Below are 21,224 nucleotides of genomic sequence, written 5' to 3'. Positions count from 1 at the left end.
TCACGGGATTTTGCCATACTACACTCCTTGCCTCCATCACATTACAGTGTCTGAATTGTAATTAGATTTTCTGGGGAGTAATGGGGCAGAAAACTCTGTTTCTTGGCCTTTAAAGCATATGTGAAATCTGCTGAGGTGATCTGTGTTTTGCACATTCTGTATGTCTCTGCAAAATAAGAGAAATCGGGTTGAACTTTGAATTTAAGAGGCTTTGGAAAAGAAAAATCTGGGTGGAATTTCACATGGATAAAAGGGAAAAATGTTTTTGCTCATTGCATAGGAGGCAAATGGCTTCACATCCAGTTTTTAGGATTGTCTTGAAGGAAATTATGTAAATCGGAAGTAATAACTGATGATCTGAGAAATTTTCAAACACCAGCTGGTACGCACTTGACATTTAAAGTTGCACTTGTCTCTCCAAACTTATTTTTACTAGTATGTTGTTTTAAATGACTAGTAAATAAGAATTAAGGTACCAACATGCATTAAAAAAAAATAAAATAGGAAATTTTTAGTAACAGGTACTCATCTCTGTCCCTAATTTTCTGTCTGGAGTTTTGAAGTAAACACTTAGAGGATCTCAAAAGACCAGTTCTAGAGTGTGACTAGAACTATGGAATCAACACTGAAACTATCCTCCTTGTAAACAGACAACGAGAAGGTTCTCAGAGAAATTTCTCTGCAGCAGCAGGCAGGGCTAGTCCAAGTACTGGATAGTTAGTATCAGGGTATTACTCAACTGACCGAGTTTAGAAGCTCCAAGGGAACATTTCTCTAATTTAACAGTGCCTCTTCCTTGTGTGAGGTAAGTTACCTGAGACCAGCAGGTGTTTCTCAGAAGGTCAGATTTCACAGTAGTGAATGTATGCAGGCAGAATAGTACAGCTCACAAGACTCAAAGCAGTCGTTTCTCAGCTAAGTAGTGTATGCCTAGAAAATATGTTTATGCACTTTTTTCTCGGCTTAATAATTGGAATTTTGTAATTGTGGGCTTGTCTCATAGTATTTTCATTTTATAGTCCATTTAGGTCCATAGATCCTGGGTAACAAGATTTATGCTTCATAGGAGTTCTTACCATGCATGAGAAAAGGGTCATGATGCTGAGGAAACAACAAAACTTATACAGAATACAGTGGGGGAGTGGAGAGTGTCGACTTTTATGGAGAGCCTAACCTACTTATGGCATGGCTCCAGGTGATTAAATTACTATAATAATTAAAATCATTTTTCTGCTCGCTTTTTACAGAAGCTGTGTAATGTAATTTTTTGAAGGCAAGATGCTACGAGGTTATTCCCTGTATCTTTTCATTTGGTTGAACATGGAGTCACTGGTTTTACAAGTCACAGATTGGTCAAATGTCAGCAGTGCCATCAGGAGGGGAGGGGTTTTTTAGCCTTCTGCTTCCAGAGGAAAACAAATTGATTTTCTTTTATATGAACTACAACATATAACACTGATTGTGTGTTCAATAGTTTTTGAAGTATTTATTGCTTATTTTTACAATAAAATTATGTCCATTAGACAGGTGATAATAGGCAATAGATTCTACATCTCCATGGGATTTTATAGAACTTTATGTGCCCGTCCTTTTGAAATGCTCTCCCTCTGTTCACAACTCAGCAAATAAAGAAACATTAGCCTTGAAGCCATGTCTCAATCCTACTTGGAAACCTTAGTTTTAGAACCGCCTGACACCATGGATTCTGAAAGGGCAGTTTCTCTAAGTTCTTGATGTTATTATGGTCACTGGTAAAATCAACAATGATGTTTTTCAGAAATGTCCTCTTTTCTGATGAAGGCTTGCTTATTTATTTATCTATTCTTAAGGATGATAATAGAGTGGTTAAAACAAAGTCCCTAGACTAGCATCTTAGTGCGTAGAAGGAATTTACTTGTAGGACTGATTCCTTTCATCTGTAATGTATACCATGGTTTCTTTTTTTTAATCTGTTTTATTTGTTGTTTTAAATTGAAGGATAATTGCTTTACAGAATTTTGTTGTTTTCTGCCAAATATCAACATGAATCAGCCATAGGTATACATATGTCCCCTCCCTTTTTTTTTTTTTTTTTTTTGGCATATGGTCATTTCCTGACCAGGGATGGAACCCACACCCTCTTCAGTGGAAGCACAGAGTCTTAACCACTGGACTGTCAGGAAGTCCCCTATACCTCGGTCTCTTAATGGAGAGACCATGAATGGGGCTTTGGAGGCCATTCCCCTCAGGCTTATTTGGATAATTTGGGGCATGTGTCTGGGTGTGTGTTATTATTACCTTTGTCATCATCATCATCATCTTCTGAGCAATAACAGTCTCCTGACTACTCCTGCCCTTGCCCCTGTTCTGTGGCCCATGTTCAATGCAGAATCCAAATGCTCTCTTAAGACCTAAATCAGAGCCTGCCACCGATCTCATAATTCTACTCTGGGGCATAAAAGCCCACGTCCCACCAGGGGCCCCCGGGGTCTTACATCCCCTCGCCCCTGATTCCTCTCAGACTCCTCTCGCACCCCCCTCCACCCTTCACCCCCTCTTCTCCTGTTTCCTGCACGTGCCGTCTCTCCTGCCAGGTATGTGCTTCCCCCCCAGGGAGCCCAGTTAGTTGCAGGGTTAGTGAGCAATCTGCCCTGTTTGGGGCATGTTTATACTAAAAAATTGTTCACTTCTACCTGAAATTCAGATTCACCCAGACATCAGGTATTGGTCCTGTTGGTGACCCCCACGGCTTACTCTCTCTCACTTTCTTCAGATCTTTGCTCACACGTCACCTTCTTGTGAAGGCCTCCTCCGGACTTTCTGTGTCAACTTCCAATTCCCCAACTCTCTCCCAGTCTTTCTATCACACGTTATTTTTATATTTGGCGTTCATCACCATCCATCCGACTACATGTGCTGTGCCGTGTTCAGTTGCTCAGTCATGTCTGACTCTTGGCGAGCCTGTGGACTATAACCTGCCGGACTCCTCTGACCATGAGATTCTCCAGGTGAGAATACTGGAATGGGTTCCCATTTCTTCCTCCAGGGGATTTTTCCGACCCAGGGTTTGAATCCACATCTCCTGCATTGGCAGATGGATTCTTTACCACTGTGCCACCTGGGAAGCCCATCAGACTACATTTTTGTCTATTTTCTGTCTTCCTTACTCCACAGAAGCTCCACGAGGACAAGGATTTTTAGGTTTGTGTCCATCTGCTGTCTCACTGCTAAGAGCAAGCTTTCAAATAATGAGGATGGATGTGACTATTGTATGTAAAATTGAGTGAGAAAAAAGACACTGTAAACACTCTCTAGCATTGTGGTTACACTTTGATGGCCATTGGGATGATTGTCAATCCTATTCCTATTCCGACTCCCTGCCATCAACATGCCCTGATTTCAGTGTCTTAGGATCAGATTATCCCTTTATTTTTGCTACTTTTCTCATCTGTGAAATGGTAGTTTTTTCTTGTTAACATCCTGGCCTGAGAGTTGGCAGGTCCCTGCCAGAGGCCACCTTTCTGTATCAACAAGTCGGTTACCATGAATTAAGAGCCACTTTCTCCCAATGTTTACATAAAGGGCTCAGTGAAGATTACAAAGCAGCCCAAGGAAACCATGCATCGCTTCACTTCCCAATTATTTATTGCTAATATAGAGCGTATAACTGATCCTCGGGTATTACTTTTCCAAATAGATGATTGTTTTGAAAAAGAGAGTTTCACTGCTTCCTAGAGCTTGAGCCCCCTGTTGAAGGTGGATTGATGTGCCATGCTATGAACAACTTCATCTGAGGTGGGGGGGATGTTCAGAGAGAAATTCTCAGGCAGAGTTTTTCGTGGTTGTTTTATTTTTGAAGTTTCTCGGGTTGTCGTCATCTTTGTGTACTTTTCCCCCTCGCAGGGTTTACGTCAGCACAGAGCTTACTGAGGCATGTCTTGTCATTTTCAGTTGTAGCCGTGTTAAAAGATAGAGCTATCCACCTCCATTTTCCAGTCTTGGAAGGAAGCCAATCTCTTCAGGAAAGAGCCTTGCCCACAGCTTCGGGCCTGGCAGCCTTTAAGAGACCAGATTCCTCTACACGATCTCTGATAGAAAGCCTCAAAATACTGTTAACTTGAAAGCACAGGCTTAGGTCAAAGGGTCCATTTTGCTTAAAAACTCCCAAAGATTTTCTCCTCTTTCCCTGCAGTCAGTTTTGGGGATGAATGTGTGTATAAAACCAGTGACACGCTTTTATCCCTTTCTTTCCGTTGCTTAAATTCCTTTATGACCACTCCAGATATAAACCACACCCTCATGTTCTCAGCTCCAGTAGAAATGAAAGAGAAAAAAAGTAAAATGGTACGTGAATGACTCTCATCTTTTTCCTCCCTTGGGAGCAGAAAGAGACTCTTCTTCAAATGCACACCTGATCTTGAAGAAGCAGAGTGGAAATTTTCATACTTCCCCATTTTCTTTAGGATAAACTTCCATGCCTTGCATTTAAGGCCTAACCATGGGGACTTCCCTGGTGGTCCAGTGGCTAAGACTCCAGTTCCCAATGCAGGGGGCCTGGGTTTGATCCCTGGGGACTAGATCCCACATGCCAAAACTAAGAATTCACATGCCGGAACTAAAGATCTTGCATGCCACGATGAAAATTGAAGATCCATTGTGTCATAGCTAAGACCCAGCACAGCCAGATAAAGAAATAAATATTAAAAATATATTTATTATTTTTTTTATAAAAAGGCCATGATCTGAAGCCTGGACAGAAACACCCCTCCCTCCTCACCTTGTCCTGCCCCCACACAGCCGTCAATCCTTTTTCTTTGCTGTGCTGCCTCAGCCTGGAATCCCTGCCACCCGCACACCTGCTTCTGCCTGTTGCAAGCTGATGCACTCTGAGGCTCGTGTCCCCTCCATCAGGAAACTTTCTCCTTCTCAGTGCATTTTGTTTTCACCTCTATAAGAACCCATTTACAGCTAGTGACGTATAAGTCTGCCTCCCCGATTAGGCAACAGGCTCCTTGAGGACAAACGCCTAATTTTCATTTCCTGCCCTATACACAGAGTGCGTGTTCCATAAATGTGTGTTGGACTGATTGGATTTTCTGCAGGTGGTCCTGTTCTGAGTCCCCAGGATGAGGGTTTTGCATCATAATACCAGAGAGGAGCTCAGATCTGTGCATTGCAACTTGGAGTGGGTGAAGGGGATCCCCCTGCATTGGGAGATCAGAGACTTAGCCACTGGACCACCAGGGGAGTTTCCATGGTTAGGCCTTGAATGCCATGCAAAGGAGTTGGAAATTTATCCTAAAGAAAATATGGGAAGTATGAAAATTTCTACTCCTTGTATGTGGCTTATGAGCCTCTTGCCGAGTTGCCATCCCATGTGCTGAGATGAGGGACATTGGGCAGGGAACAAAATGAAAGAGACACACATCCCACCCTTCCCAGAGACAGTCATTAAGAATATACCACCACACCTACTTCTCCTTCACCTAGAGAGGTTCCCCAAGGTGAACCTCATGATCTGTCCCCAAGCACCACTTCAAAACACCTGTGGTCAGTGGAAGCTAGTAGTCATCCTCAAGGCACCTTTCTTAATATACTGAATTTTGCAAAGTTTTCATAAATCTTCTTACCATATAGAAGGATAATTTTACTGCCTCCTGAAACACCAACTATTCCTTGGGCAAAATGTCTCAGCCTAATTGAAGTATTGCACCCATCACCTAGAAAGAAAGGTGTCCTATATTGGTCTCAAATGATAAAACTGGGGAGTATATCAATTTAAGTAGTACATCAAGATATCTTAAAAAGCTCTTACTGGGAGAAAGTAGTAAACAGACCTTCATGCCCAGATTCTAGTGGGTTGGTTGGTTGGTTTGTTTGCCTCCATGCATGGCATGTGGGATCTTAGTTCCTTGACCAAGGATAGAAACCTCGGCCCCTGCATTGGAAGCGTAGAGTCTTAACCACAGGACTGCCAAGGAAGTCTCTGTAGTGGGTTATTTAATGGTTAACAAAGGAAAGGAAATACAGTATGTCCCCGTTGACGCCAGGCCAAGAGAGGGCTCATTTTCCAATCCCCTCTTCCTGTGAATGAGAAAACAGGTATCAAATTTGACTTCATTTAAGATTCTACTCAATTTAAGCCTGGTTTCATCCACGGCAGGGAAAAAAAATATACTGACCTAATAGAAAGGGGAATTTCAAAGCATTTAGTGCACTATTTGATACAGGCTGTTTAAATATAAGTTCAGTGAAAAATAAATGAGTAAAATATAAGTTCAATGAAGTTATTTTTATGTCTTGTTCTATAGATTTTTATTTGATTGGAGAATTTTTTTCCCTGGAGTGTTGAAGAATACTTTGTCTTCATTGTTTTGCCTGGTTGGGGGTACGGTTGTATTTTGCCTTGTTGAGATACAGTGTGTTTGTCTGAGGAGGGAATAACATGTCTATCACCTTAAAAATTAAGAAAATTGTCTGGAAACAAACTCATCTGCACTTGTTTTTAGGTTGTATATCTGAAAATATAATATATATATTTTACCACAAAAGGAGCACAGTGATAAGTGCCCAGATGGGAGGGGGAAAAAATCATTTTAACAGGATTTCAGTATGGGCCTGATCTGAAATAGAAATTTAGTACAAGCACATCATTCCTATTTAGAGTAGCACTGGGAGCCTCAAACATCATGATTTAGACATCAAGTGATTTTAAGAAATAAATGTGCCATGCGTATTTTAAGCCAAATGTCTAGTATTTTCTCTTGGAAAGAGAGTGGTGGTGGGGGATTGGAGGGAAATGGGCACATTGCTGTGATACATGCCAGTGCTTGCATGCAGAGCAGAGACCTCACCTTCACACACACACACAAACACATGTGCATGCACGCACACACACACACGCACAGTCTTAGGTAACTAAGACTTCACATGCAGAAGCTCAAGATTAATAGCATCGCATTCTATTATTTATTTATGTTCTCCGTACCAAGGGAAAATGTGAAATCTCCGTGTACTTAGTATTCCCCTGAGCACTATGTAGAAGCATCAGAAATTACCAAGCTTCCTGAAATAGAAAGTACTTTGACAAAATTGCTCGAATTCAGAAGAAAACAGTCATCCAAAGGCCTAGTGACAATCAGCGTAGGAGAGCCATTAAGGGGGAAAGAATGCTAAGAGCACAGAAAAACATAATGAGGGCATTAACAATGGTCCCCCTCTGAAGCTGCGCCCATCCTCAGCCAAGTGACCACAGTTGGCGTTTCTCGTACTCAGGTCTTCAGATGGGCGGAAAGCTTGATGCCTGTGGTTCTCATTTTTCTTATATGCATAAATGATTGACACTCTTGTCTCCTTCCAATCCTTTAACCTCCTCCACTGCACACTCCCAATGCCATTAGTTTAACTTTTTAAATCTACAATGAAAAGTCCTCTGCAAAACAATAGGCAGATTTTCATGGTTTATCTGGCTATCGGAATACCTTATTTGAAAAGCAAAGCAAATTTAGATGAATACTGCACAGAAGAAAAAAAATAATTTTAAAAGAGAGTATAAATCAGTGTCAGTTTGTGTAGCACATGGAATTTGGAGGCTAAGGCTGAAGGAGAGGTGGTGGAAAGCTAAAGGGTTAATCAGGATGCAATAAGAGTTTCCATTAATAAGAATAGGAAGATCTTTTGACAGTGCATAAGTGATTTCCCAGTAATGCGGTCTGTGTTTTCAGAGTCAATAATTTCCACCAGTGGCCGATAATGATCATTTAAAAGCATTAGCTCACGTGACCAATGTGCCTCACAGTTCAAATTATGGCTTGACAGGAAACTGAAGCTCTCCATTCTGGTCCTTGAATGTCAGGGCAGGGGAGGGTGAGCGGAGGCCCTTTCAACCTCAGGGATTGTAAGTGGCTTTATGTACATTTTCTAAGAGGAAGCATTAGTATCTGGCCCCATGTTTTGCAGGCAGAGTTCATTTTAGAGAGGGCAGCAGTAGAGGAAGTGAAAGGTTTAGTCATTCAGTTGTGTCCAGACTCCTCTATTCATGGGATGCTCCAGGCAAGAATACTGGAGTGGGTAGTCATGCCCTTCTCCAGGATATCTTCCTGACCCAGGGGTTGAACCCAGGTCTCCTGCATGGCAGGCAGATTCTTTACTGTCTGAGCCACCAGGGAAACCCAGTAAGGAAGGAACCAGGGAAAATTCTGTGCAGGAAGGACACAACTGACTGTTCTCCTCTTGTTTGTGCGGGGCTGCTCCAAAACCACCAAACGTTAAGTTCAGCTCAAGTGTTCTAAGCGGTGGTTTGTTTTTTTATTTTCCTGTATTCATCTGAACCAGTTGGAAGTGAAATTAATTACAGTATTGATCCCAAGCAATGTAAAGTCAGGGTCTTATCACCAAGCCTAGAAATATGATCGAAAATAAGATAATGGCTTATGCTGAATTTTTTCAAGGTCTGAAGCTGTGCTTCTGAAATTTAAAGTGCACTCAGAAATCTTTGAGCACTTGTAAGACTGCAGGTTTTGATTCAGTAGGTCTGGGGTGGGAGGTGAGAGTTTGCATTTCCTGTCCACTCCCAGGGGATGTGGATTCTGTGGCTGGAGGACACCGAGCAAAGAAAACACCAGAGATCAGTCCATGTGAGAGGAAGATAGTATATATTTTAAGCTGGCACAAGCCAGCCAGATAGTAATGATACAGCTCCTTCTGGAAAGGGTCTAGGCTGTGAGCATATGTCCCGAGCACTCATTTAGGGAGGGTGCAAAGTACATTCATCACCACTGGAGACCAACTTTCTAAAGAAGGTGTTTTATCGCTTGTCTCGATATAGTACTTCGTAGAGGATCACTTATGCCAAAAAAAGATATAGGGGGTAGAGGAGGAGAATGGTTTTTCTTACTTTCTTGGGACTAACCCTTGTTCCTATTGTACAGCTGGGAAATTTCCATCTTGGATTTTGAGATACCCTTCTCCAAAAGGTAATCTGTTGTAAATGTATATGCATTTATATATACATATATATGTGTATGTATGTGGTCAATATATTATTGGTGCATATAAATTAATCTGAATATGTTTATACATATACATAGTTAATGCTGAGAGTTCAGTCCTTTTAACTGTATATTTAAGGCCACCCTGTTAAAACAAACCTGAAGAAGGGCATGGCAACCCACTCCAGTATTCTTGCCTGGAGAATCCTATGAAGAGAGGAGCCTAGCCAGCTACAGTCTATGGGGTCATAGAGTCGAACATGACTGAAACAACTTAGCATGTGTGCATGCATGTTAAAATTAAAGTCAAAAGATAATAATTAGACGTATAGTTTTATGTACTGTACTAAGTCTTGTAATATCTAAGTTTTTATTGGGAATTCCCTGGTGGTCCAGTGGTTAGGACTCAGAACTTTCACTGCCGTGGCCTGGGTTCAATCCCTGGTCGGGGAACTAAGATCTCACAAACTGTGTGGCAGGGCCAAATAAATAAATAAATGTATTTATTTATTTATATTTTTTATAAATATTTTATAAATATAAATAAATAAATAAATTTATTTCTTTATTTATATTTTTTATAAATATTTTATAAATATAAATATAAATAAATAAATATATTTATTTCTTTATTTATAACATAGCATGCATGTTAGCTCTTGATTATAGATAGCTAAATGGGCTAGATGCTGACCTAAGTAAGAGGCTGAAATCACTGAAATTCATGGTAGGCCCCCTCCTTCAACCTGAGCAGACCCATGTTTACTTACCTCTTAAATGTATGTGGTTTCCAAAAGAGATTTCAGTTGAAAAGCACTCATATAAACTATTAATGTTTCCTTCCATGGACAGCATTCCATGGAAACATTAAACAGCCCAAACCTTTCTCCTCTGTGCCTGTATCTATTCAACAGCTATTCATCTTCCACTTAACATGTGGGAGGTGGTGTCTAGATGCTGTGGGAAAAACAAGGTGAATAACACAAATTTCTGTGCTCTTAGAGAAAGGCTTGAAACTGTAACGGTGTTAGAGAAAAACCATTATCAGTCTAAAAGCAGCAGGGAAAACCTGAAAGGAAAGGTCACTGTACAGTGTGTTAGGTCACAACTATTGATGAAGGAGTTTTTATTTCATTCCTTGAGGTCTGATCCTCAGGAGACAGCAGTGACACGTGCTGAATGTTACAGATATGTGATTTAGAAAATAGTGTCAGCATTTGACATCATTTTTAAAAGCTACGTTTGATTATTCTGTTGGGTCCAGTTGTTTCTTACAGAGGCAGCCAGTAGGAGTCAGTCTCGCACACCCATTTAGAATGTGGGCCACAGAAACAAATTCTGTGCTTCAAATTCTGGCCTGACGGTGGGCAAGCTGCCACCCTGGGGCAATTCCCTAGCCTCACCGATTTCTCACTCCACTGTGAAATGCAGCTTGATAATAATACCCACCTCAGAGGGTTCCTGTGAGGACTGAAAACAAATGTAAGAGGCACCTGTAACGTACCTGGCCCACAGGAGCCCCCAGTAGAGGGTATGCCATGTGTGCTAAGTCGCTTCAGTCATGTCTGACTTTGCGGCTCCATGGACTGTAGCCCACCAGGCTCCTCTGTCCATGGGATTCTCCAGGCAAGAATACTAGAGTGGGTAACTATTCCCTTCCCTGGGGGATCTTCCCACCCCAGGGATTGAACCCACGCCTCTTATGTCTCCTGTATTGGCAAGCGGGTTCTTTAGCACTAGCGCCATCTGGGAAGCATGTTAATATATGTCATGTAAGAAGATGTGTGCTTCCTTCATGTTAACTAGCCTCCTTTGGCAGAGTTTAGTATGCAGAGGGTCCTTCAAAGTCGAGCATCCTTTATTTTAACCCCAGAGCCTTACCTCTGAGAAATTCTCTGGCTTTGGGGACACCCACTGTATGGCAGTAATCAGTGACCAGCAGGACCTCTCAGGCCTGGAGGGTGTCCCGGGCTTCTTACATGCAGATGGTGGGACCTCCGCCCAGAGCAAGGGTCCTGGGATCTGGAGGAGATTAAGACAGGGGAGGTCTCTGCTAGGGAGAAGGCCTGCCCAAGGGGAAGTGTGGCTTGGGAGACACAACTCCATCAGACTGTCTGACAAAGGCGCAAGACAGTCTCAGGAACCGGGGTGGGGGATGAGGGTAGAGTTAAGCAGGGGTTTGGATGTGAGTTAGGGGCTGTAGAGGAAAGTATTTGCTTTATGGAAGTAGTGCTCCAGAAAACCACGTTAAGACAACTTTATCCTACAAGTCTTCCACAAATTGATTTTATTTTTTAATTTGTGGAGAGAAAATACTCAACAAGTGATGTGAGCACGTCAGCAGAGGTGCAGATGCCAAAAGCTGTCTTGAACAGCGTTTTGCCCTAGAACTCTGTCTTAACAGCGTTGAAGCTGGTCAGGAATTCACGTTGGAAAACCTATTGCCTAGTACATTTAGTGCTTCCTGTGAGGGCCTGTCAGACTGTAAGATTATGCTGCTAAATGGAGCCTTGGCCTTTGAATTCTTCTTTGACCTGTTTCTCCCGCACACAGTAACTTTCAAAAAAATACCGTGTATATATTTTAGTTTATGGCCGTAGCAACCTGATAACAAGGAGCGTGTGTTTGTGTGCACACTTGTTTGTCTGCTTCTTGCATCAAAACATCCTGCAGCTGTGGGCCTTTTCCTTCTCTGTACGTAAAGCCAGTAAACAAAGCCAAAAGCCATGGGAAAAGGGTAAAAAGAGCAGCAGCAAGGAACGTCCTCTTTTGTGAAAAAGCCCGCCACCGGCTTTTAGAGAAAAGTTGATGGATCTTTTTCTCCTGCCTATATTAATAGAACAAAGCAACGATTCTGGGGGCAGAGGGGTCCCTCTCTATGTCGGAGATGAATTTCATTCTTGTGCTGGGGTTTCTCCCTGAAGGTGACACTTTCACGTTTGATTATTGGTTATAGGAAAAAGGCAAAGGGGAAAAGGCAAACCTCTATCTTACAGGTTAACTTTTAAATTATACTGTTTGGTTTTGTCATGCAATACCCGGCTTTTAACTCGCCAGTGAAGTCTGCGAGGCAGGGCTTTGCATCTATTTTTATCCTGTACACTCTACCCCTGGTTCAGAATAAGGTTGCTGGATTCCTCCAGAACTCTCATCCACACTCAGCCCTGAAGCGGGAAGTTCGGGGGTTAAATTGGCTTTTCCTGGATTGAGGGTAGAGAAGGTGCTGGGGAGAGGCATCCAGGCAGGATCGTTCAGGGGAAGAAGGTGACAGCAGATGTGGAAAGGCTGGACTCTTAACCAGCCAAGTGTCAGGACAGAGTAAGCCTTCGAGAACAGCAGCTGCCCCTGTGCCGAGCCGGGACAGGCCAGGGAGGCCGGGTGGGGCGGTGTCTTTGGGACTGAAGGGGCAAGGTCACACACAGCCGGACACAGACTCTTCGCTGGCTCTCCATGTCAGCATGAGCGGGAGCCAGGGTCCTGAGCAGCGGCACATCAGCCTCTCGGGATTCATGGGAGCTTATTTCTTAAATGAAATTGTAAAGAGTTAAAAGGATGGATTTGGACAGTGATGGAATGGATGACATCATCAGTAAAGAATCCCCATTGGATATGGAGGGGAATTATAAAAAGGTAAGGGGGGAGAGCTCTTTTGTTTGTAAACAATCGGACCATTTTTCTAACTGGGAGAAAGATAACCCTTGAGGAGTGGCCAGATTCCACACTCAGCGGCCATTGCCATAATATATTCAGGAAAGCTCAATGCACAGAATCAAACACATTGAGTTGGGAGAGTACTTCTTTCTGCTTTTTTCTGCTTGTATTCATTAATATATTATACCAGTAACCAGAATACACATGTTGTTCTCCTGAAGTTAAAAAAAATTTCTCTTATGTTTTTAGTTTCTAGTTAGGCTTTTTATGAAAGGAATACATTTTTAAATTATTGACATGTTGACAGTTCACCTGCAAGAAACAATTACTAGCATGTTTAATCCATCTTTCTAAGTTTGACCTTTTTTTTCAGTTTGATCTTTTTAAACAATGAAAACTATGAAGTTTTACTAAGAAAAGTGTGGGGTTTAAAAAAAAAAACTGGTACAGTATCTGCTAATTCTTTGCTTGCATTTTCTTTTGCAAGTCAGTAAATATATTTTTGGTATGTTTTATATGGTAATTGTTTCATAATAACAGCCCCAAGTAAAAATAGCTTTAGTTATATGGGTGAGGTCATGAAATTAAACTACCAGTATATACTTGTCTGTCCACAGAAGGCTAAACACTATGTTCTTCCCCATTATTATTTCCGGTAAGTCAAGTGTAGGTCACGACACAGCACAGTATGGAAAATGAGGGCCTGGAAAGAAAGACCTCTTTTCCCTCAAAAGCAAATGACCTAAAACAATAGACCTTGCTCCTACATTTTTAATTTGATCAAATATGTCACTAACTTTTTTTTCCCCCCTAGATTGAGATAGAAGATCTCTCTGTCTTAATAGATCTTTATATATAATAATGTAAAATATGGCAGTTTAGATCTTATATGCATAATTGTGTGTGAGTATGGGGGCTGTTTAAGTATATCCTTTATTTCTTAGGGCAGTTCAGATAGTTTCTTTTCTTTCTCAGAAACTGAAACTTAAATGTGTAAAAGAGGTTTAAATGACCTACAGTGTTGCTCTGTGTGGGTTTTGTCCTTTGTGATCCCCAAAAGGAAGTGAGGGCCCAAGGGGATAAATGCTCAGAGTCCTGAAACCCTGACACTTCTCTGATGTCCCCTCCTGCCGGACGTGGGTGTGCAAAAGATCCCTGGGACGCTCAGCAGTCGGAGTCCCTTACCCAACCCGGCTGAACAAGCGCACACTTCTCATGTTGCCTCTGTATTCAGTGCCAAGGACTGGTCGCATTTTCTCTGTCATAGCGTTTCTCAAAAAGGAAAGTGTAGGTCGGTTTTCACTTAGGAAAAATGAAAGACATGCCATTTGCTAATGCAGTAACAATAAAGTAATGACCACTGTAGTTTTATCTGCTTAGAAACAGAGAGAGCCCAGATGCCAGGAATGGCTGAGCCATGATCTGCGGGCTACGTGATAACAATGCTGACTGAAGTGTCAAACATGAAATGCTCAAGTAGCTTTGACACCTCAGCAACAACAAAACAGAGTTGCATTGTATCACCCTTTATCTCACTAAGGCAGTAGCACACCACGTGTGACTTTAGGAGGAATTATATCTGAGAGGTTAGTACAGAAGACTACTAGATGAAACTTCTAGATGTGGAAACACCCAGAGATCAGTATGTGTCATTCTGGACCCTAAACCTAAGAGTCATTCTGTAGTCATTTTAGCTTTTATCTACCTTTCTCAGGCAAAGTGCTTTCAAATGTATACATATCATGGAACTATGAAGGCTTCATTATGCTTTAAAAAAAAACAACTATTAACCATTTCATTAAGAATGCTTACTGAAACCAGGTGATATGGGCCTTCTTTAAAACACAAAAGATAAGAAAGAAGTTACCTAAAATAAAAATCACTTTTCCTAATTAGAACCTCCTTTTCTAAGTTTTTTTCCCCTCTAACCTTTTTTTTCCCTTTCTTTTTCTTTTCTTTCTTTTTTTTTTTTTTTTTGCTGTTTGGTTTACTAAGTAGAAAATTAACTTAGATACTTAGATGCCATAAAACGGTGGTCTGCAGGCTTTTTTGATCTCATATTCATCAGTAAAATGTTTTTGAACCCAAGCTGTTAACATACACGTATCCCACTCATAATTACACATGCATGCTATGTCACTTCAGTTGTGTCCAACTCTTTGAGACCCTTATGGACCATAACCCTCCAGACTCCTCTGTCCATGGGATTCTCCAAACTCTAAGATTACTGGAGTGGGTTGCCACGCCCTCCTCTAGGGGATCTTCCTGACCCAGGGATTGAACCTGAGTCTCTTATGTCTTCTGCATTGGCAGGCAGATTCTTTACCACTAGCGCCACCTGAGAAGCCCCATAATTACGCATATACCGCTGTAAAATTCCATCTTGTGTGTATGAAACTTATACACTAGTCCTTTGGTATCCATAGGGGATTGGTTTCAGGATCCCCACAGATTCTGAAATCCCAGGATGCTCAAGCATGACATAGTATTTGCATATAACACACACATTCTCTTCTATACTTTAAATAATCTTCAGATTACTTATAGCACCTCTCTCTAACCTCTGAGTGCTCAGTCATGCCTGACTCTGTGACCCCATGGACTGTAGCACACCAGACCACTCTGTCCGTGGGATTTCCCAGGCAGGAATACGAGAGTGGGTTGGCATTTCCTCCTTCAGGGGATCTTCCTGACCCAGAGATCGAACCCACGTCTCCTGTGTCTTCTGCTTTGCAGGTAGATTCTTTACCTACGGAGCTATCAGGGAAGCTTACTACTACCTACTACAGTGTAAATGCTATGTAAATAATTGGAAATACAATGTAAATGCTATCCAAATAGCTGCTGGATGCATGGCAAATTCACGGTTTGCTTTTTGGAACTTTCTGGAAGTATTTTTCCAAGTATTTTTGATCTGTGGTTGGTTGAATCCACAGATGCAGAATCTGTAGATGTGGAGGACTGACGTACACAAATAGGTATTTTCAAAACTAAGATGTTTAAAATATAACCAAAAGCAAAAGTTTTAGTAATTTCTTCTTTCACCTCCTTATATTCTGAGGTCAGTTGTCCAAAACAATTTTAAAATTGGTATTTCCCTGCCTGGGTACAATAGAATTTCCTGTAGCAGTTGCACTAATAAATACCATCCTGTGTATAGGGATTATTTTACAAGGTTGTTTTAAAGTCAGGCAAACAGCCTTCAGGGGAAAGGTCATTTTATAATGACTGAAATTAGATTCCACCCAGGCAGAGGAAGGAAAAGAGTACACATCTGTTTCGTTTCCTTGGGGAAGGTCCTGTTGGTAAGAAAGATGTTTCATTAAGGACCACTGGTTTATTCAGTAACAGTAGTAAGACTGTACTCAACAGAAAACACAGCTGAGTACCTAGAAAGGAAAACCTGCACCTTGGCAGAATCCGAGGTGTGAACGTTTGGTCCGTTATGGCCCTGCCTTGCTCTGAGCAGCCTCTGGCCCTTTGGTCACACAGGTCAGTGTCCTGGTCCTTCAGCTGTCACTCACCTAGAGCCCTTCTGGGTCCCTGGCGCTGTGCTCGGGGCCAGGATCACAGAAGGGAGGTTGGGGTTTCCCTCAGGGAGCTTACAGTCCACGTGGGGAGGTTCACGTACAAATAGGCTGCCCTGAAATTGATGCCACCTGGAAGGACGTTCAGATGGCCAGTGTGGACCCAGAAAAGGCACAGCCATGCCATCTCAGGGCGGGGCATAGATCCAAATTGTACCAGTGGGGGGGTGGCGGGTAAATCAGGAAAATTTAACATAAAATACAGCAGAGGACTGGCTCCCGCTTGGTCCCAGAGCAGAGCAAATGCAGGGAAGTCGGCCTGGCTTTCTGTCCCCAGGCTACTCCTGGCGGGAGGAGCCACAGCCGTGTGTGGCTGGAGGATGGGCAAGCCGGCTCGCCAGGCAGGCTTTGTTTCTCCGGGGTGCCGTCTCCAGTGTGGTGCATCCAATTACGGTGAAAGATTAGGGAGGAGCCCGTGAAAAAATTAAAAGGCTGGAAGGAACAATATTTAAAGTGAAGCCACAGCTGCGCCTCATGTTTTTTTAAAAAGGTGAATGGAAATGACTGCTTGAGATAAACTGCAATAAACAGGAACCCAGAATGCCAGCTGCCATTCCAGACGAGCGCTCTGCCCGCCCCACGCAATTACTGGGGAAAAGCAGCCGTCGACCTCTGAGCACCCTCACGTCTTCCTGTGAGGCTGAATGCGCTTGAGGAACTCCGTTGAGTTACTGAACCCTGGAGGACAGCCCCACCTCAGCCCCCCAGGGACAGTCTCTTCCACTCTCTGGGCCGGAGTCTCCTTTTCTTTCAAGGGAGAGATTGGCGGGGTTGGTTTTAGGTCTTGCAAATATGAAGCCTCTTGGCTCCCCGTTCCGGCTTCTTTGCATGGTATCACCTGGTTGGTGCACTGTGGGGAGCCGGCACGGTCAGGGAATGGGTTGTTTCAGAACCCATCGACTTTCCGGATATATGATAAGTGGATTTTGTCTCAATTTAAAAAAGACACACACACACAGTCTGCGGGAGGGAGAGTGCGGTTTATTTATTAACTGAGATACAATTCACATACCTTAAGATTCACGTTTCCAAGTGTACACTTTAATGGTTTTCATTATATTCATAGGGTTCTACAAACCACTGCTATCTAATTCAGAATGTTTTCATCAGCTCCCCTCCTAAAATAAGCCTGTTCCCGTTAGCAATTACTCCTAATTCCTACCCACCCACTCCCAACAATTATTAATCCACTTTCTGTCTTTATAGATCTGTCCTGGACATTTCTGGATCTCTCTCATCCCTTTCTCCACTCTTCTCAACAACTTACCCCCACCCCTCCCTTTAATATTAACAACTGGACCATTTAATGAGTTTCTCTCTGGGTCAGACACTGGGTCAAGTACTTTCTATGTAGTATTTTATTTCATCCTTAATACAACCTAAAAAATAAGGTATCTTTATCCCTTTTTTTCAGAAAAAGAAACTGGGGCTTAAAGTGTTTTCATAACTTGCACTGTTAAGTGTCATAGTGAAGAGGTTAACTGGGGTCTCCTTGGCTCTGAATGCCCTGCTCCGGGCTCCTGCACTCCTTCCTGGTCATGCACATGTGTTTAACTCCCCCAGATGGGCAGCCCACCCTGACGTGGGAGGTAGGGGACCCAGCTTCCTGTGGCTGATTGTAGTTGGGCCATTTCATCACCTTGCAGTGGGTGTTTTGAACTGTTGTGTTCTGACAGTGATACCAAATGACTGAGATGGTTTTATAGACTTGTGAGAAGTTGCCTGTTAAAAATAGAGTCCCAGATAACACTGTCCTGTTAAAAGTAGTCTCTGAAGGCAGTCATTTGAGAAAAGAAGAGAGCTGAAGGCGCACCCAGCATTTCTGTCTGCCTTCTTTTGTTGATGTCCTCTCCCAATAGCTGGAGGAAGAGGAATGCAGTCAATAGGCCAAACCATCCTCAGGATTAACCAAGATTTAAAAAAAAAAAAAAAAAATCTCCATCCTCTGGACTGGTATCCCATCACTTTTGATGTTGGCAAATTTTTAAGTAAAATAGGTGTCAGGAGGCTCCTGGGCCCTGCTTGGATACCCGTCCTGGACTTGATCCAAGGATAGCTCTCTCCTGAGTACTGATGTTGATTGAGCAAGCCAAACCCAGGCCTCAACATTGCCCAACAGCCCGGCCTGACATCTAGTGCAGAGGACTTGTTTAGGCAGATCAGTGTAGGGATGCAAAGATAAGAGATTTCAACAGCACTTCAGGAAACTTTTCCGGATTGTTTAGTATAAGCGTCTGAAATAGAAAATGTTAGAAAGACAAACTGAAAAAAAAAGCACCCAGATTTAATATCCATTTCAGTGATACAGTGGGAAGATACCTGGTTATTTAACTTACATTTCCACTAAGAATCAAAAAGCCTTTCCCAGGGGATGAAATCAGAGGCAAATAACCTGCCCAGAGCAAGTATTTCTGCCCTTGCCGTTCAAAAGCATACAATCTGTATTCTTACAGAATGCTGTGTTCATATTTTGATCTTGTGACAAATCCGTAGTTGTTTCAGTGAGAAAATAATTAGAAAGTACTATCAATATTTGGGGGGGTTTGTTTTTATTTTTTGTTTAAAAGAAAATTTTCTGAATTAACAAATAGTTTGTCCTTCTGGTTCCTAATGTTTAAAAGTCTCAGACTCCTTCGCACTTGAATGCTGCCTTTATTTTAGAGTAAAAGTTCCTTTCTTAAGGAGAGAAATAAGAGTCACTTTTATTCTCCTAAAGGAAGAGTTCTTTTCTGCAGGGAGCTCCAGAATCCCAGTTGCATTCCCTGGTAGATGCTGCTAATAGCAATGATGCCAGACATCACTAGGCAATGAAGCAACAGGCACATTAATCGCTTCAAAACAGGCATCCTGTCAAGGCCTCGGCAGAGAGCAGCCAGCTACCAATGCAATGCACCTGGATCCGGAGTCTGGACAGTCCACAGGCCACACAGTCATGCTCAATCGAAGAAGTACCAGCTTTGTGCCCTGTGTAGCTCCTTGATTGGTTCAGGTGTTTATGCCATGGTTCTCAAGGTGTTTGAGCCAGCAGCATCTGGGAACTTGTTAGAAATGCACTTTCTCAGCCTCACCCCAGACCTTCTGAATCAGAGAAATAGTGTCTGGTTTTGCAAACCCTCTGGGTGATTCTCATGCATAATCAAATTTGAGCACTGCTGCTTTAAAGAAACGTGTGAGCAGAGAGAGAGGACCACGTTGTGCGGTCCCCACCTATGCACTTCTCCGTTTGGCATGCTGGCTTCACAGTGAGGTCCCTACAGCCCGAGTTTCTTCCTGGGCCTTGGGGGACCAGGGTTTCCATCAGCTCCTGGAATAATACAGCTGCTAGCCCTCAGGAGGTTTATCCTCAATGGCACATTGCTTTCCTTTTCCCCACTGGTGGAAAATGTTTATATCATCACTTTAACAGACATTTCCTAAGACTTATGTGGGACACCTAGGTGAAAGATGGAGAAAGAACATTTATGCCTGGAGGCTTCTTGAGCTTAGAGAGGGAGAGAGGACCTTCTGTGAGCCAACTAACTCCTCGCAACTCCTGGAGCGTGTTAGATATGCAAGGTCTCAAGAAAGGGGTTGATATATATACCCTACTGTGTGTAAAAGAGATAGCTGGTAGGAAGTAGGTACATACACAGGGAGCTCACCTCTGTGACCTAGACGGGTGGGATGGGGGCGGGGTGGAAGGGAGGCTCAAGTGTGCGGGGATATATTTATACATGTAGCTGATTCACGTCATTGTTCAGCAGAAACTAGCACAACACTGGAAAGCAGCTTTGTGTGTGGGCTAAGTTGCTTCCGTTGTGTCTGACTCTTTGCAACCCTATGGGTTGTTGCCCACCAGGCTCCTCTGTCCATGGGATTCTCCAGGGAAGAATACTGGAGTGGGTTACCACTTCCTCCTCCAGGGGATCTCCCCAACCCAGGGATCGAACACGCATCTTTTACATCTCTTGTGTTGGCAGGCGGGTTCTTTACCACCTGGTAAGCCCAAAGCAACTATACCCCAATTTTAAAAAAGAAAAAGAAATGCAAGCTCTCCTGCCCACGCTAAATCAGAACATAGATCCCCAGGTGGTTGGCATGCACCCTGAGGTATAAGAATCCCTGACAGAGTTAACTTAGCAACCTTAGCGAGGCAGGAAGGAGGCTGCTGGAAGTGGTATCTTACAGGATTTGTAGTGAATTGTACTGAGACAGCATGGTGAAATAAGCACATCCAATAATAACAGGCTATTTCTGTTCCCATAGTGAACAGGTAGATGTAGGAAACCATGGAGCTGGGGAGGAGGGGAAGATCAACCCAGGGAAGAGATGGAAAACAAGAAACCAGGGAGAAATGTTTTCCTTTCCCCTACTTCCTTCCCCATAACTGAATCCCTTCCAGACTCAGGTTGTCACTGCACCTAAGCTCACATTTGCCATTGTTCCCAAAGCGCCGCTGAATCGTTTGCATCAGCTTCTCTAAGCCAAGCTTCCTTACGTGTCTTCCTGCTTTAGGGAGTTTAAGGAACCCCTTCCTCTGGGTCAGGCGTTTTCCGGCTACATGGGACCAGCATCTGTGCAGGGGTCAGAAGGAAGCAGCTGCTGGCAGTGTCCTGAGCACCAGCTGGCTATAGGTTTAGGTGCAGGATGTTGTGTGTTTCTGAGAACCCTGGTGGGCCTGCCGCTGCCCTCACAAAAATACAGTGTGTCAAATAAAGTTTAGAAATGTGCAAAATACGCAATTTTCTGCTTATAGATTTATAAGATCAGCATGTGGAAGACTAGGTGGCTCCTGCATCAGCGACCAGACGCTGCGAGCAAGGTGAACAGAACTGAGAGACGAAGACAGGACCGGAGGAGGGTGTGGGTAACAGGTGTGTAAGGACTGGGTACAGCCACATCCCGAAGAAAGGATGAAAAGAACTTGGGATGGACCAGATTTGGAGATGGAAAGAATCTGCCTGCCAGTGCAGGGAGACTCAAGTTCAGTCCCTGGGTTGGGAAGATCCCTTGAAGGAGGAAATGGCAACCCACTCCA

The 21,224-nt window shown here is 43.0% G+C and overlaps 1 protein-coding gene across 5 annotated transcripts in view; it reads left to right on the top strand.

Moving 5' to 3' along the window:
- The window catches only part of LOC122444990 (schwannomin-interacting protein 1), a 177,577-nt gene that overhangs the window by 116,917 nt on the left and 39,436 nt on the right, over positions 1–21,224 (top strand). Inside the window, exon 1 of one of the 5 annotated variants that reach the window (XM_043473894.1) lies at positions 12,085–12,599. The exons of the other annotated variants lie outside the window; for them this stretch is intronic. Within the exon in view, the coding sequence (XP_043329829.1) occupies positions 12,522–12,599 (78 nt within the window). The 5' untranslated portion in view covers positions 12,085–12,521. Of the gene's footprint in view, positions 1–12,084; positions 12,600–21,224 lie in introns of those variants that run through there. 5 annotated transcript variants of the gene reach the window in all.

Source organism: Cervus canadensis, chromosome 7, assembly GCF_019320065.1.
Source record: "Cervus canadensis isolate Bull #8, Minnesota chromosome 7, ASM1932006v1, whole genome shotgun sequence".
Lineage (NCBI taxonomy): Eukaryota > Metazoa > Chordata > Mammalia > Artiodactyla > Cervidae > Cervus > Cervus canadensis.
Note: the sequence above shows the minus strand (reverse complement) of the source record. Positions and strands in the feature narration are given on the sequence as shown.